This window comes from Temnothorax longispinosus, chromosome 9, assembly GCF_030848805.1.
Source record: "Temnothorax longispinosus isolate EJ_2023e chromosome 9, Tlon_JGU_v1, whole genome shotgun sequence".
Classification (NCBI taxonomy): domain Eukaryota; kingdom Metazoa; phylum Arthropoda; class Insecta; order Hymenoptera; family Formicidae; genus Temnothorax; species Temnothorax longispinosus.
Window position 1 is genome coordinate 6,715,249 of NC_092366.1, and position 17,601 is coordinate 6,732,849.

General features: G+C 44.7%; 2 protein-coding genes across 5 annotated transcripts in view; both read left to right on the forward strand.

Moving 5' to 3' along the window:
* LOC139819610 (uncharacterized) overlaps positions 1–4,298 on the forward strand; it is a 167,930-nt gene extending 163,632 nt beyond the window's left edge. For all 4 annotated transcript variants that reach the window (XM_071789092.1, XM_071789094.1, XM_071789091.1 and 1 more), the window contains one exon: positions 84–4,298. In XM_071789092.1, coding sequence (XP_071645193.1) covers positions 84–237 — 154 coding nt within the window. In that variant the 3' untranslated portion in view covers positions 238–4,298. The remainder of the gene's footprint in view (positions 1–83) is intronic.
* Positions 4,299–8,152: 3,854 nt separating this feature from the next.
* LOC139819089 (tRNA:m(4)X modification enzyme TRM13 homolog) lies at positions 8,153–16,828 on the forward strand. Its single transcript, XM_071788275.1, has 5 exons — positions 8,153–8,414; positions 8,502–8,698; positions 8,774–8,959; positions 9,078–9,317; positions 9,399–16,828. The coding sequence occupies exons 1-5, from the start codon at positions 8,248–8,250 to the stop codon at positions 9,839–9,841; spliced, it is 1,233 nt and encodes a 410-aa protein (XP_071644376.1). The 5' UTR covers positions 8,153–8,247; the 3' UTR covers positions 9,842–16,828.
* Positions 16,829–17,601: the final 773 nt, after the last annotated feature.

Genomic DNA, 17,601 nt, shown 5'->3' on the forward strand with positions numbered 1-17,601 from the left:
ATCCTTCTTATCTTACGTTCGGGCAACCTTCACCCAGCCCGGCAAGAAAGCCTTTACGTGACACGTGACTCTCACAATTTCAGATATTACTTAGTGTCGGGCACGCCGGTTTGCGAATCCGACTGGCACAAGATCGTGAAATCGACGAGCGTCGCGGCAGCGGCAGGCGCGGCCGGAAACAGCGGTGCGCCCGTTAGGAAAGGTAAGGTCGGCAGGCCTCGAAGGAGCCGCGAATGAGGCGGCAACCCGGTCGGTCGCCCGAAAAAGGTCCAACCCTCTCCGCAGCCGACGCCCCCCGTCGTACCTTCGCCTCAGGTAGACGTAGTGGACGTCGCCGTCGGGGTGGATCCCTATTCGCCGCCTCCGCCGGGTCATCAGCACTATCATCAGTATCACCATCACCACCATCACCAGATGGCACTCGTGCATCCGGGTCTGGCGGCTCAGCAATCGCACCTCCAGGCGTCCAGCTATCAGGACTGGTCGTCCTGGGCTCAGGATACCTGCGATTAGACTCGAGCTGCCCGCCGCAAAAGGACCGTATCCCAAAGGACAGCGCGATGAAGAACGAGCCTACCTAATTTATCTAGCGTCGCGAGCCCAGACGCCTCAGAGGAATCACAAAGAGGGGAGAAGGGCTAGCGTAGTGTCCCTTGGGAACCGCCATCGGCGACTCTACGAGTCGGAGTGTCTATCGTGATATTGACGTGTTTGAACTTGCCGTGGTAGCCGAATGTCTCCCAACATGCGGTGCCGCGATGTTGAACATAATTGAACTGGCCGCGAATATCGAGCGCCTCTGCGTTCTGACGGTGTTGACGTGTTGAGTGCGTCCGAACTTGCCGCGAATGCTGGAAATCTCTGAACGTCTTTGAATTTGGATAATTCAGAACCGCAAATACCTCTGGAATGACAAAGTGACAAAACTCAAACAAGAGTTTGCACGCAAGAGTTTTCGCATTAATATTGACACATTGATGTTGTGAATATCAAAAGCATCCTTAAGTTAATTCAGCAATTTAGATCTTACTCTTCGTCAGAAGATAGCGTCCAAATTTTTGATCGGAAATGTTGATCACATTTGCGACAAGTTGAGACGGCACTCGACACCGCATTGCAGAAGCACTTTTGCCACGAATCCGCCGGTCTTCTTAATAATTATCTTTGCTCAATTGTAAAGAATCGAAGAAAGTTTAAGATACGACCCATCGTGCATCTACCATCAGCCGCAGTAGTGACGTCAGTTCTCTTCTTTAAAATCTTTTGCAGTCGTCGTATTGCAATTACCTTGACACAAGATGTGAAATGTAGAATTCGTTGACACCTACGACTGGCACAACTTGCAACAGGCGTTCGCACGTTTGCAAAATATGAAAATAATTCTTCCCGTCGATGTCACTCTCAAGATCATTACCAAATTATTTTCCGATGTCCGAAATCTTTGCGTTATTCTATTTCATTTTATGATTAGGGAGATTATCTCAATTCTGGTTACAATTTTAGTCGCTTCTAAGTTTCCGCGAGCACGTTTCGTCGATTCTTGGTTGTCGCCACTTGGAAGACAACACGCGTCTTCGGAACGGCCGCGGCGTCGCGTGCTAAATTCGACACGTGCGATCAACGAGGATCTAATCGCGCGAGAAAGACAGACGGCAATCGAACGGGGAAGGAGAGAGAGGAAAGGAGAGAAAGAGAGATAATTCGACGAGAGATCGAACGCGAAACGACGGCGGGGCACGCAGTTCTGGACCCTTAGAAAATTATTTTTCTTTCAAAATCACCGTTCTCCTGTCGATCCGCCGCCGCGCTTCGTAAACTCATTAGGCGGCCCTTGTTCCCGCCATCGTTAATTGAGTGTCGAGGTGAGACGAACGACACGGAATTATCATTCGAATCCTTCTTGTTAGGCATCCGCGCCTGCTCGCTTCTCTCCTCCCTTTCTTTCCCTTCCCTTCCTTCATTTCGCTCGCATTTTCGCACTCCCTCTTCCTTTCTTGAAAATTTATCATATTTGAAACAGCATAATCAATTAAGTTTAATACGTACAAAACGAAATCCTTCTTCCACGGTGTCGGTACAATTGGATAAAATTTTAGCGTAATCATAAGTACATTACGATTCGCTAAATTTCATGTAAGGTACAAAAGTAATCGGTGTCGTTCTCGAGGAGAGAACAGAGTTCAATTATCCCGAGAAATATCTTTTTCTCTCTCTCTCCCTCTTTTTCTTTCGTTTAGCGAAGTGTACGTTACGCATTGGTTGTTAAAGTTGATCGATGCAGGATTGTCTGCGGAAACCGTTGTTTGCCAGTAACAACGTTACAATAAGTCTAACTTTCGATCGAAAGAGCATCGATCCTTCGACGAGATTTAACTTAACGAATTTCCTCTTTGTCGCAGTTCTTAAATTCTCGACGTTCGTCAAGCATTTCCGAAGAGTAATCGCGTGCTGCACCGAAGAGTACGCGGACGACACCCGTTGCGCGCATACGCTAAGTGACGTAACTCGCGGCGAGCAAGAAATGACATTGGCGTGCAACGTGCTCGAAGCTCAAAGTACAAGGGATTCAAAGGCGGGAATAAGTTTCGGCGCGAGATGTGTATCATAGGAGCAAAATCGCCCTGTTACTCGTTTCATTCGTCAAATACTCTCATTTTAAATGATGATTCGCGAGAGCGCGCACGTTTGCGCGTGCACCGCAACGCCGATCTCCGATCGAGCGTCGTTCGCATTTGGAAATCTTCAGTATCGTTGTGTCACAGTTCGTGCGTGAGCGGATCATGCCGCGGTTATCACGGAAATTGGGCAAAGACGACGCTGAAGAGTCATGGTAGTGCAAACGGCTTGATATTAAGGATTCGGAATCTGATAAGACGCTCTCGAAGAAGAATCGACGCCGCCAAGGATCGCGATCGATTTCATGACTCTGCGACGACGCCGACGGAAACGGTGAAGAGCGGCATATACAGACGTGTACATGTAGAGTGGGCAGGAAGTTGCGCCGACGGATTATGTCAAGAATGCACAAACTCTTATTTCGACATCGGCTCGGACATAAGGGGCAATGGCGCTTGCCATCACAGATCTTGGACCAGACGCACGAACGAGATAAAAAATGATTCGCAATGAGTCTCAATTTTGATTTTTACTCCATTTTATTACATATCTCGGACGTATAAATTAGAAAATTTCTATTAATCGGACAACTTGTATATTCGAACATGTATAATCGGAGAGCAAATTTACTCAGCTCGCTTGAATTTCCTTTCGTTGTCACGTGCGCGTGTCGGATTGGGGTTTGTGCATCGTTGGCTCGTGTAATTTAATCTTGTATATAGGGTACATTTTGTATATTGTTAAAAGTTTGTGTGATATAAATGGTTATGTATTTACTATCGAGCGCGAACGGCGAACGGGGCACCCGCGCGTTTATTCCACGGGCGATCGGCCGATACGCGACGTGCCATGGTTTTCCGTGGTCCTGCATCGCCGAGTGCGGTCGCGCAGCGACGTTTTCCGTCGTAACGTCGTAACGACGGAATACGCTCTACGCTCGCTCCTTACGAATCTCGGTTTCGGCATCTATCCGAAGTTTCGTCGATTAATCGAATTAAATCTCGTCTCGAATGTACATAACGTTAAATTCTGTATCGTTTCTCGTCCGTTTTCTTTTTTATTCGTTATTTGACGTTTCGTCAGCACGCGATTTCGCGAAGTCGAGGAGACGCGGCGTCTCGTCGCCAAACGGCTCCGCGACCGAGAACGATTGCTGAGAGCCCCGTCGCGCGACTCGCTCGTCCGATTTGCGCAACGAGAAGCAACCGTTCAAGGACAGCGCCGCGCCGTCGCAAAACTCGCGTACGGAGCGCATGATCGCGTCACGGGATCTCGGGCAATCGTGAATCGAATTGCGACGCGCGACGTCGCGCGCTGCGTACCGCACTCGGCACGCACTTGGCGGGCCCGGAAACGATCGCGCGAGGAGCACGGAAAGTCCCTTCCCTCCGCCCCACGCCCCACGCCCCACGCCCCATGCCCCATGCCCCACGCCCGTCCCATCCCGCCCGGCCGAGTGGCACGCGCGCGGACCGCGACGACCCGGTCCCGCGCGCGTCTCTATAGTTAATTTTGTTATTTCATTAATCTCGGACTTCTTCGTAATCGGGACCCGACATCTGTATGTGGTTTCGCGGCCTCTTGTAAAATACAATTACACCCATGGAACACACACGCGCATACACACAATCGTACGCGAACACGATTTATTAATTAATAAAAAATCACAAGTTTTTAGAAAACGGGAGGAAACCCCTCACCTGTGGTTGGTGTCATTCATTTACCCGGTACTCTGCCGCAATCTCAGATTTTCTTTCAGGATTGTATTCAACGAAGGCGACTATTATCAAGCAACGTAAAAATTCTCATTACACTCGTGACTGCGGGGTAAGGAGAGAAGGGAGGAGCAGCCGGTTGATTCGGTTAGCGTTAAGCGAGTTAAGCGGGAGGGAAAATCGATCACGAAACCATTATTCCTTACCGCCCGCTCCCAAGTGGCTGAATTAATTCGAATGATTCGAATGTTTCGTTTCGGCGCGAGGCCGGTTTTCAGCCAACTTCACGGCGACGAGCGCGGTCGTGCTCGCGCGCGCGCAAACGAGCGAGCAAGCGAACGACTCGACATTCTCCAGTCGGATAGATATTTAACAAGGTAGGAAAATTGTCTCGAACGAACAAAGCTCTAATATCTCGTCGACGAGAGTTGCGAAAGGACATCCCAGAGCAGCGCGCTCGCGTAATCAACATTTGTCAGTTTTTCTAAAAATAGTCTGAAAAGTATCGGTATCCCTCCCCTCCCCCAAAATTCCCTTTAAATTCGATTCGCGCGTTATCGGGACAACGAGCGACCTGATAGGAGGCCATCAATAATTACCTGGACCCGTGCCCGCCTAACTCTAACGAAGGACGATTTCTAACGATCCCCTCGCCAGCGTCCAACTTCTGGACGTAATTAATTCCCGGGCTAACCTGGAATGCTATAATTAATTGCCGGTGGGGCTGATGAGGGGCAGAGCGCAACGGGTGCAACAATATGTACCCCGCTTCGATTAGAAGTGTGGGGGTTGGGCGGAGGTACCGGCGGAAACGGGTGAGACGGCGCGGGGGGGAGAGGGGAGGGGACCGCCTCCGCTCGCAGTTATGCAATTAATTAAATTCAGTTTGTTATTCGCCGTCGACTGTTAATTGCCGCAAAACTTCAAGAAACTGCACACGCTTGACGTTTCAAAATGCATCGCGCCGCCGCGCCATATTCGCGATCGTATTCAAGATCGCGACTGTCAGTCGTATTATCTAAAGAATTGTGTCTCGGGGAATCGTAATTAGCGTCTATCGAATTTTCGCGACGGACGCGTCAAAAGGTCTCGTTAGCGTTCTCGCGTTAATCGCGCGCGTTCTCGATCCGCCGAAAAAAAGGAAAAAGAAGGTATTCTCCGAAAGAACGTTAACTGATTACGTCAGTGACACATACTCATAATTAACAGTACGCGTGTACAAGCGCGCGCGAGATGCACGCCGGTAATCGCGCCTGTTTGACCTCGGATTTAATTGATACGTTCGCGAGACAGTCGGCAAATAAAAGATTAGGACGCGACGCGAGCGGTTTAATTAGCGAGAGAAGAGAGATTTCCCACACTCTTTCACTTTCGCGTGACGGAGTTCGTCTTGCAGTCACGCTAGTCGGTTGCGAAAGAAAAATGGTAACAATATTCGAATTAACGAGAAAAATCGGGATCTTTGAACGCTGAGAAAAGCGAATAATGTCGAAACGCTTTTCATTTATTTCTTTTCAATTCCTAAACTATATACTGATTGTTAGAAATAAGATTCGCGATGTTATACGATTTTTGCCTTCCCGTTATTCATGATCGTTCGTTGCATCGCAGTCTGGAAGCATTTCTCGTTTCGGGAGCGCGCTTTGGCGCATCTATTCCTTTGTTTTTAAGAAGAAACAAAAAGAGAAACGAGAGGAACGGGGAGAAGGCAGAGGAGGAGGAAGAGAAGAAACGAAAACAATCGATACGACACGCCGGCAAGGCCAATCGGGCCGCGTTCTATTCGCGGCGCGGCCAATCAAAATGCCTACTACGTCGCCGGCAGGCCCGCTAATTAGACGCCACGTAAATCAGTCCTGAAACTCAACGTTAATTAACACGGGTTTCCGTTGGAGTTGCTTAGCCACCTATTTATCGAACGACACAAACGCAATATGGTCGGACACATGTACGTCCGTTAAATATTAATAAAGGGTGAAATTTAAACCAATACCTTGAGTTAGATAACATTGTTATTTTTAATTACACGTATTGAAATTTATTATTTGAACACAAAATAGTAGTAATTATTTTAAATCCATTGGTTTAGTTAAATTAACGACATATATGTTGTGTAGGAGCAGTGGCGACCTACGGGAATGGTTAAAAATGACTCAAATTGAGTATAATTTGATCATACGAATTTAAACAGGATAATCTCGCGCGAAATAAAGATCGGCGAATGCAGAATCGCGAGACGCGAACGAGACGATCAGCTCCTTCGCGACAAATAAAATCCGCTCCTCGTTGTGGGCGTCTCGGCTTCGGAGCTCGGAGCAGTCGGAGCTCGGTTGATGACGACCACTTGTTCATCTACTCCTTAATCCCTTCTGCTTGTTAACACCGCGCTATACGCTCCGCCGGCGGGACGTTGCCGGGGAGACAAAAAGGGATCGTTAGCGCTCGCGGCCGTGTAAATACGGGCATACGTGTTTCGAAGCGGAGTGCGGCCCGCCGCCGTCCGAGTATTTCGGATGGCGTCTAACTAATCCGATGTAGAGTTTTCAAAACGCGGATTCTGCCGTCCTGACGATAATCGGGGAACGCGAATAGAGTTTCACCGTTACCGGCACGGTCCAACTCCTAGGCTTTCGAAACACCTGCATCGCGAAATCATCGATAATCAGCTATTCGCGAGCAACAGGTTTAAAGGTTTAAAGAATAGATTTAAACACCGACGCCGACGCGTTCCCGTCGGTTAAATGCGTAAACGGACGTGCGACGCGACGTGCCACGTCATTATACGATGACATTACGCAAATTGCACGGGCCCGAACGCCCCGTCGAATTTCTTTCTCGCGGCGTATAGCGTATATCCGCGTGACGGACGGCGCGGGCGGGGTGGAAAAATAAAAGGAAAAGGGGAAAGAAGGGGGAGAATGAAGAATCCGGGGAAACAGACGAGGGGTTGCGCGCGAGGGTGGATCGGTTGACACACTGGCGAGGCAATTATTATTGTGAGTGGTTGGCGACGGGACTCCGATGATATTTTATTTAAGAAACAATCGGGTAATAGCTCGCTTCAAGAGGATAGATAACGCCGCGAGCGCGAGACGGAACCCAGAGAGGCCGAATGGGACCGGGGAAAAGTTGCGGCGGGATAGAGAGAACGAGCTACGAGAAAAGGGAATTACGGAGGACGAGCGAGGGGGGTCGGGCGGGGCGGGCGGCAAAAAGATGAGAGGGGAGGCAAAAGGTGAACTTTGAGACGGGCTTGGTATCGGGGTATAAGCTCTACATTAGCGAATTACCCGCGTGCGCTCGCTCGCGGGTCCCTCGGCGGCGAACGATAAATATACCAAGGCAATCCGAAAATATTGTTCGAAGTATTCGGGGAAAATCCGTAGAAAAGAAAAATCCGGGAAACCGCCGACCCCCGAGAGGAAGAGTTAAGACTTGACCGTGTGGCCAGATTCGTAGCCTCGACTCAAAGCGCGCTCGAGAGGATCGGTTTTGAGTTCTCGATTGCGTTCAAGGACAAACGGCGTCTCAAGGGGGGAGCACTGAGACGTCTCACGATTGCGACAATCGCTACCCAGCTATTTGTTTCATTCTTTTTGCGCTCTCATCGCGCGTGCGACGACTGCGACGGCTCGAGCCTCGAGGGCTCGCGATCGGGAATATCGGGATCCGCGATTTTGAGATCCGTGCGGATACATATACATAAATAATCGCGTCTGCAGCGTCCTCGTTAGGAACGCCGGTAGAGCTAATCCCGATTTGCTTGGGCAGAAAAGTGAATAGTGGCGCTCATCTAGCGGCGGACAGGTAGAAATATCGAATTTATACGTCACTCCGCGACAGACTGGTAATCCTAACCTGCGACGATCTCCTCCGAGCGCAAAAGTGTCCGAGAATATTTTCGTAAGTGAGGAACATGGCAGACGGCAATCACTGCATGTACTTTGTCGAGCGCAAGAAGCGGTTCTGCCGCATGACGGTGCGGGAGGGCCGGCGGTACTGCGGCGAGCATCAGCGGGACGTCGCCGGCCCCGGCCCCGACGCCGGGGACGAAAGAGTGCCGTGTCCGTTGGATCCCACCCAGCAAGTATTCATTAAAACTGAGATCGTGTTGTACATTCTAAGCGGAAATTAGCCTAGCGTGGTATCGATGCATTTTTTGCCTTCCAGCACGTGTTATCGTTCAAAGCTGACGAGGCACCTGGGCGTGTGCAACGCCAAGCGGAGGCTGGACGCGCGGCCCGCCTTCGTGGTCGAGGGAGCGAATTTGGACGCGGAGACTATCGCCGCGCCGCCGCGCGTGCCCCTGTCGCAACTCGACGAGTCCGTCGTGGGGACGGTGATAAAAAAGATTCATGCCGCCTATGGTACAATTGAATTTAAAAATCCCTTCCGCTTTCGTGTATCTCTCTCTCTCTCTCTCTCTGACATGTCCCTTTCAGAAAAGCTGCCAGAGTTTTCTCGAACGATTCTGAGGCACGACGTGCTCGAAGACAAATTGAGCGACGAGACCTGCGGCAGGAACGTCAGAAAGCACTTGCTCCAAAATGCATCTCTGCTGGGACATCTGGAGCAAGCCGGTCTCGTGCGAGATGACACTTGCTTCGTCGAATTCGGGGCTGGAAAAGGTACATTTCGGTTATGACAGCATTCTTTGATTCGGATGAATTTCGTTTCTGTCTCTCGAACAATTTGTTATAAGTTGCGCTGCGATAAAAACACTAAATAAAATCGTACTTTAAACAGCTCAGTTAACATACTGGTTGGGGCAGATTATAAAGAACAAGTCAAACTCTTGCATCTTACTAGTCGATCGTTCCAGTCACCGACACAAAAGCGACAATAAGCTTAGAAGGGAGGAGAGTCGCCTCGTGATAAAAAGAGTACGCGTCGATATCGCCGATCTGCAGTTGAACCAAATCGCGGAGATCCAGCCGATCAAGTACAAGGTCGGCATAGCGAAGCATCTCTGTGGCACGGCCACTGGTACACTCATTTCACTCCTGAGCTAAAGCTCCATTTTTGTTTTATGTCATATATCGACACTTATAATGATACGCTTTTTAGACTTGACGATACGTTGTTTGGTGAAGTCGATGAACGGCGAACCTAAGGTCGACGTACGCGGCCTGATCGTCGCGTTTTGCTGCCATCACAAATGCGAGTACTCTTCATACGTGGGCCGGGAGTACCTGCGACAATGCGACTTTATTGCGGACGAGTTTCCCGTTCTGTGCAGCATAGTCAGTTGGGCGACCTGCGGCTCTCGACCTGCGGCTTTAAAGAGCGACGTTAACTCGCCACGTCATCTCCCGGCACAGGTTGCTAGCCAGTCCTCGAGGTCGGACGAACGCGAGAGTATCGGGCGTAAAGCTAAAACGTTGCTGAATTGGGGTCGCCTGGTCTTTCTGGAGAGCGCGGGATTTCAGGCCGAGCTGCTTTACTACACCTCCCCTGACGTCTCATTAGAAAACATGTGCATCGTGGCTACGCGAGAACGTTCATTGTGACTAGAAATACATTCTATTTATCGTTAATCTACGTCTCCAGAATCATTCTTGCTGCCAATAAATATGTTTCTACATAAATTCATATTTCAAATTCGTCACCTCTTCTAAGCTAGCAGAACCAAATCGGCAGAATCAAACCGGATAATTTGTACCACGAAAATATGAAGTTTCAGATTATGTACCCTAGCCGTTTGATGGAAAACTACCCCTGATCCCTAACAGTCTCAAGAAGTACTCTTTCTTATCAGCAGAATCAATCACTACTTGTAGTAATGTATTTTAAGTACAATTCTCTCTTAAGCCGAGAAGATGGGGTGGTTTTCTTGCGAAGGGGTTGTAGCTCAATAATCAAAATGCGCGTATTTTAAGAGTTTATTCTTAGAGTTTATACGCTATATGAATTATATCCGCGATACGATATATTTAAATTTTTCTCAACATTTTTCTCTTGAGTTGAATCAATTAAAGGGTTGTTTCGGGGTTAAGGGGATGAGCTCAAAAATCGAAACTATATTACTTCGAAAGCTCATAAATAGCTCCTAATTCTGCCGTAAAGATCAATTCAATATCTTTTTAAACGTTGACTCAGCCCCCCATAAAAAATATTAAATTCCTGTTCAGTGACGAGCTCAAAAATTTTAGTCTGCGGGATATGAAAGCTCATAAATAGCTTGAAATTTTGCGCTATTTGTTTTTTAATTTCTGCAAGGTAGGGAGGGCCAGCTCAACAGGGGTCTTCCCAGTATTTGAAGCGAACACAAAGCAGTTCAGATTTACTGTGCTTTCATCTGAATCTGACCGATCGGAACCAATTGCTTGCAATCATTACATTTTATTTTTCCTGTCGTTGACATAGCTCTAAAAATTCGCGCTCAATTCCTGATATTACGAGATCGCAAGATCACGCTGTGCTACAGGTAATAAAGAAAATATACACGGAAAAAAAATGATGTATCAACAGCATCAGTGTTATTGAGATAAAATTTATTGATGCAACACATTAATATTAATGAACAAAAAACATCAGATAAACTTTTTAATTATTTTATCCAATAATATCCAATTAAATTAACTACATATGCTCGTGGCAGCCCGTGACATCGACATTTAATTGAAGCAACTTCTTTTTTTTCCGTGTACAGACTTGCGATTCTTTCCGGCAAATCGGTCACGAGGATCTCTAACAAATAATGTTCACATGATAATTTTAAATGCCATTATCTACTTTACACTAATCTACTTTAAAATAAATATTAATAACTCATTATTAATCTCGTTATTAATCCATTTGTCATAACTTTCTCTTTTCCCTCATGTGTAAAATATATATTCTTAAAATAGTTACTGTTGGTGACGTACAACAATTCTTTTGATGTAACATACCGGTCTTTTTCGTGGGACCGTCGAAAGGCCCTTTACGCTACCGCCAGTACATCCATTAATCCATTTTCGAAATTGGTGCTATAATACTGTTCTCCATAAATTTCACTGATTTCTCATCCTTAGACTCAAATTCAACGGTCGAGTCTTCAAAACGTTTCATCCCGTTAAATACTACTGTGTGAATGATTGTAAATTCATACGTACATTTTTATTTATTAGATCGTGAAAAATTTCAAACTTGCAATCTATTATAAGCGTATCTGTAAAATGATACTGAAACATAGATGTCGAAATTCTAATTAACTGATATATCATCCAAAGTGGAATTTAATGATAAAGCTGATTCAGGGGGATACATCATAGTACCACTACTATGAACGCTAAATGTTTTACTAGTACATATATAAAATTCATTACACTTATTTGCGAACCAGTTTGACGCGTAACATTCATTTGAATTATATATTGATCTGTTTCTGGAAACGATGGAGACTTTATCGTATCCATGATCTTAGAAAGATGCATAAATCGATCAATTCTTTATGCGTGGTCAAGTACAGTAGATTCAATGTGTGTTCGAGAATAGTTCTTAATATACCTTAATAAAGATAAAAATGTTCCATTTCTTCCTCTTATGCTTTTTGGTTTACTTTCCCTTTCGGGATTGAATCGGCCATTATTCTATTCGGTGATAATTTATAAATACAAAATCGATAAAGCAAAAGCGGTTGGTACTTAGAAACAAAGGCAGTTGATTACATTAGCAATTCTTAAAAATTTTTCGAGATAAAACACGTTCTAACACGTTCACGGTCTCGACGAGAATTAGGTAAAAATGTTCAGATACTGTCTGTTCCAGGTTTCTTTTCCGGGTAATCTCAATAGAGACATCCTGAATTTCTTCAGAAATTTGCTTCTTATCCATTGTACATATTTGCCTTTCCGCTGAATCTCGATCAGTCGAACTCAAGATTTTAAGATTCTCTAATGATTCGATAATATACCAACATCATTCGCAGATGAAAAAATTATTAGATTACTAATGCGTGTACAAATCGCAACAACTGACTTATTTTATATACATTTTACATTAGTGATATATATTAGCGATATTTAGACCCTGATAAAAATATGTACAGACGGCGTCATTAATGCCTTCCACCTGAAGGCATAGTACATGTAACGTGCACTATAGAAATCGCCAGAACACAACTAAAAAAGCATTAATGACGCCATCTGTACACGGAAAGAACGATTTTGCTGAAGTAGGTATCTAAAAGCAAAACAAGTAACTTTCGTCGCCAGTAAATAATTCAAAACGACTGTAGGTATCTAAATATTTAGCTAGATACAGATCTGAGAATAATTTTGTTGCACCATAAAATAATTATAGTAAGTCGCTGAAACATGATAATGCTGTGGAAAATTTTGACATTTTAGCAATCAGTTTAGGTGTTCTACATAATTATTTTGATAATCCAACAAAATTACTTTCAGATCTGTATTCAGCTAAATTTTTAGACACTTCAGCAAAGCCATTCTTTCCGTGTGCTGCACATATATTTTTAAATAAAAAAAATGTGAATTATATCGATTTCTTCCTTGTTATGCAGCATCGAGAATGCAGCAACGCAGTGCTGCTTGTTAACCCTAAATACAGTGAAGTCTCCAAAACCCCAGCCCAACTTCCTTTTTTCGCGTTTCTGGACTTTTGTCCCCTAATTGTATATCTCAAAACCCTTAGGAGTGCGTTCCGTTTCACACATAATGCACATAATCCATCACTTATCCTTGTTTAACATTCGGTGAACAACAAGGATAAATGATGCATTATGCGCATCATGCATGAAACGGAACGCATCGATTTAATTCTATCGACTTTTATACATTATGGGCCTACTCATTGATCAATTCTCAATCGATAAAAAAAAAATAAATAAATAAATTGAATTTTGGCTAAAGTTACGATAAATGTGGATGGAATCTCCGAGACCTCACAGAATTATTAGAATAATTTAGATAAATTATATTATTGTGGATTTGTATTTTAAGTTATTATTTAAGTTTTTAAAAACCACTTTTGCCATTGGTCATAAACTTGGGTCGGAGTATATTTTTTCGAAAAAATAAAATGTAATGATCGCAAGCGATCAGTCAGATTTAGATGAAAGCACAGAAAATCTGAACCGCTTCGTGTTCGGCAAATACTGGGAAAACGAGAAGAGAAGACTGCGCAAAAAATCAAAACCAGCGCCGTAAAACGCGACGTCGTCTTCTCTCGAAAAAATATGCGGCGTCCCGTCGAAGCAACGTCGAATTTTTTCGACAAAAACGGCACGTAGAATTTTATTTCGCGTTCGTCACAATCAAAATCATTCGATCGGAATAATCGTACTTTGCGCTTGTGAAATTTAGAAGTGCCGTGTGATCGACTATAGACCGTCGTAAGTGACATCACGAATATGATCAACCGTGTGATGTTGGAGCAGTGGCAGAGCCAACCGAGTGCGACGAAACAACGGCTGGTGAGTAATTTTTTTTTATTACATTATATAAATTAATTGTTTGCATATTTAATATTTTAATACCATTACATCTAATTAAAACAGGACAAACACACACGAGTGCCTGCGTTGACCCGTGGACCTTTACCGTGCCAGAAATTTTTTGGCCAATCATTTTTAAATTCGCCAATTCGTCAGGTAAACCTATCGGAAATATCCACATAAAAGATTTAAAACCGTATTATGAATAGCGTTTGCGCGCCTAAGAACCTTCGTTCGGGGAACTCGATCGTTTAAAGGTATCTTTCCGTAGGCTCTACTGCCGCAAGGTCTCCACAGTGAGAGAAGACCATCAACGAGAAACCCCCTGGTGTGTCGTGATGGATCACGACGATTTGGTGACCAGAATCCAGCTTCTACAGGTAGATAACGACCACCCGAAATTTTAGAGTAAGCTTGACGACCGTATGTACAAACACTCCCGGCGCGCGCGTGTATTCAACGCGTACATAACGGGTGCAACGCGGGAGGAGAGATTAAAGAAATTAGACATTTACATGAAACAAGCAGAGTGGTTGATCGGCCAGAAAAAAAGCAGCGACGCTCACAGAATGAAACACATACAAGTGATGTTCGGATTTAAGAATCCCAGATATCCGCAATCCAGAAGCAATTTCCCGACAAAACAAACGTGCAAATTACCAAAAATACCAAAGCGATGATCCAATATTGCTGCAACGTAAAGAAAAGAGACGGCGAATTCTTTCAAATGGGCGATATTCCCAATTTCGAACGCCAAAAAACGGAGGAAACCAACGAAATGTTAATCGAAGTGCGTTCATCGACCAGCTACGTAGAGGCGATGAAACATTAATTACTACGTCACGAACCAGAAAAAATTGGCCACTTACTTCACGAATAAATTTTCCGAAGGCGAAAAGGGATGTACGCACCTCAGGATTTTACCGAGCCCTTGATTGACTTTCCGGCGAATAAAACGGTCGTATTCGTCGGTCCGGTAAGTCTCTCTCTCTCCCTCTCCCTCTCCCTCTCTCAATAGATCAATAGATCGAGGGTCGAATTCAGTCGATATCATCGGTCTGCCTGCCTATTCGACAGTTTTGGGCAGTGATCTGCATAACTGGGTGCGGTGCCAACGGTAAAATTAAAAAATTGTTAAACAAAATATTTCAAGGTCGGAACTATTGCTAAAACCTATAAAAACTGTTGGAACTATGCGAGAACTATCGAGAACTGTCAAAAAGTCGATCAAAACTGCCTGCGATTCATGACTTTACTCTTGTGTGCGGTGCCAGCGGTAACAGTAAAAAATTGTTAAAAAAATATTTGGAGGCCGGAACTGTTGTTAAATCTATAAAAACTGTTGGAACTATGTGAGAACCATCGAGAATTGTCAAAAAATCGATCGAAACTGCCTGCGATTCATGACTTTACTCTTGTGTGCGGTGCTAGCGGTCACAGTAAAAAATTGTTAAGAAACTATTTAGAGTCCAAAACTATTGCTGAAACCTATTAGGAACTGTAAAACTCTTCGAGAACTTTAGAATTCCATAATAAAAATCAATTTTTTTTCAAACTTGAGGTGCCAGCGGTCAGATTAAAAAATTATTTAAAAATATTTAAAGACCAGAACTCTATCACTGAAACCTATCAGGAACTATAGAACTCTTCAAGAACTATAGAATTCCGTGATAAAAATAAATATTTTCGAAACTTGAAATGTCACGGAAAATTAGCACCTCATTTTTTTCACTCGTTATATTTTTATCTAAATCGACAGAACTATTTCTGAAATCTATCAGAAACTGTAGAACTATTGTGGGTGCAAATGGAACTCTTAATAAAATTTCCGATTTTTGAAAATAAGGTTAAAAGGTAGAAAATATTTTTGAAATTTATGTAAATAAAAGTGGTCAGCCACTTCCCTCCCCTCCTCATTACTCAGGACTACTAATTGTCAAAATGCAAAATATATGTGAAAAATAGATCTATAATTTTAAATTAAAGTCCATTAATGCTTTGCAAATAATTATTGATACAATTATTATCATAATTACGTATTAAAAGTAAATCATTAAATAAAAAGCTGATAATATGTAAATAATTTAATTTAATACAAATTACAAAAAAATGTAATTTGCGCAATACCGAGCGGGGGCGGATGCTGCAGCCCATTGTTTTTCGACACACTTTCTCTCACCCTCGCCCTCGTGAAGACAATGCGTGCCCGCTCCTTAACTCTTCCGTTCCCTCCCCGACTTTTGTTAGCTAGAAAACCGAAACAGAAACCGAAACCAATGTACCGAAACCGGAATCGAACCGATATTTTCGTCCGGTCCGGGTCTCTGCTTGAAATTGTTAAGAACAATTTTATAATTGCACAACGACGCGTGTAAATGAATCACGCGCTCGTCGCGTCTCAAAAACACCTGCATGATTAAAATAAAGCAATAAAGAGCGAGCGATCAATGCTTGCTTCGTTGTCACCATTAAATTGCAACATATAAATCCGCGACTCAGTCATTCGATCGGACGAAAATCCCTGTCGTCGATCCGGAATTTTATGCGACACCCGAGCGCTCGCAACGTGACGCTATTTTTCTCCCGCCGTGTTATACGCGGATATGATTGGGTTTTTGCATAGGCTCGCCAGCCGTAAACCTCGCTCTTACGAGCCTGATTACGGGGGAGGCAAATATTGCGCTAGCCCGCTCATCGTCGACGAGCTGCATCCCGAATAAAATTCCGACACGATGCGCGGTCGCGATCAACGACGCGACGCAACAATCAGTTCGACTAACTGCACTTCACGATTTTATCCGATAGATCTTGCCGCGAAATCGGCAGTGACTCTATCTCTCAATAGATGACCACCTGTACATAAATTCGCAGTCGTAAGAGCGGCTAATTACTGGAAATGTATCTTCCCCCGTTCACAAAATTCGCTCGTAGTCTAAAGAATTGCTCGAGTAAGCTAATTCCTCGCCGAGTTTCTCATTCCTAAAACCAAAGTCTCATAAATTCAGCGAATCTCTCTCAATCCGCGCTAAGATTTAGTAAAAAAAAAAAAAAAAAAAAAGAGGGAAAGAAGAGCTCACCGGCCGATGCGCAACAGCGGAGTTGTAAATCTGCGTATATCTGTAACAAAAGAAATATTTTTATATTACAACACCGTCCAGTTAAACCTCGAAAGTGGCGAAATCCACCACAGAATTGACAGGACAGAAAATATAAAGCGTCGTCTACAATGGCAGCAGGAGTATGCAGTAAGACGTGAGTAGTAAGCTATTGATCAACCACAGTCGATTATTCTTGAATTGTAAAAATCCCATTAGTCAACAGCTTACTGCTTACGTCTTACTGCATACTGTTGCGGCTATTGTATAGTCGAGCCGTAATATATAAGAAAATTAACAACTACTCACCCCACGGTCGCTCCGCCGTCGCCCGATGCCTCCCCAGGCCTCCTCCTCCTCTGCACTATTCACCAGGTCCTTCTCCGTTGCAGCGTTGGTCCGTTGGCCCGTTGGCCGGTTGGCGCACTCACTCACGACGTTCACGAAAATCGACGATAAGATCGCGTCGCTTATGATCGCGCGATATTTTTGACACTTTGCACGACACTCCCGGCATTAATCTCGCGACGCGCCGCGTACTTGGTTACACGGCAACGGAAAAATTACGGCGGGGAGAAGCTGCGAACGAAACTATACAATCTGCTCGACGCCCGTCGGCCCGTGCCGCGATGTCCCGTCCCGCAGGTAGACGACGACATAGCGAAGAGAATTTCGTAAATCGCACGGCCAACTTCACTCGCCAAAAACAACCGTGACGTCGCGTCACTCACTCGCG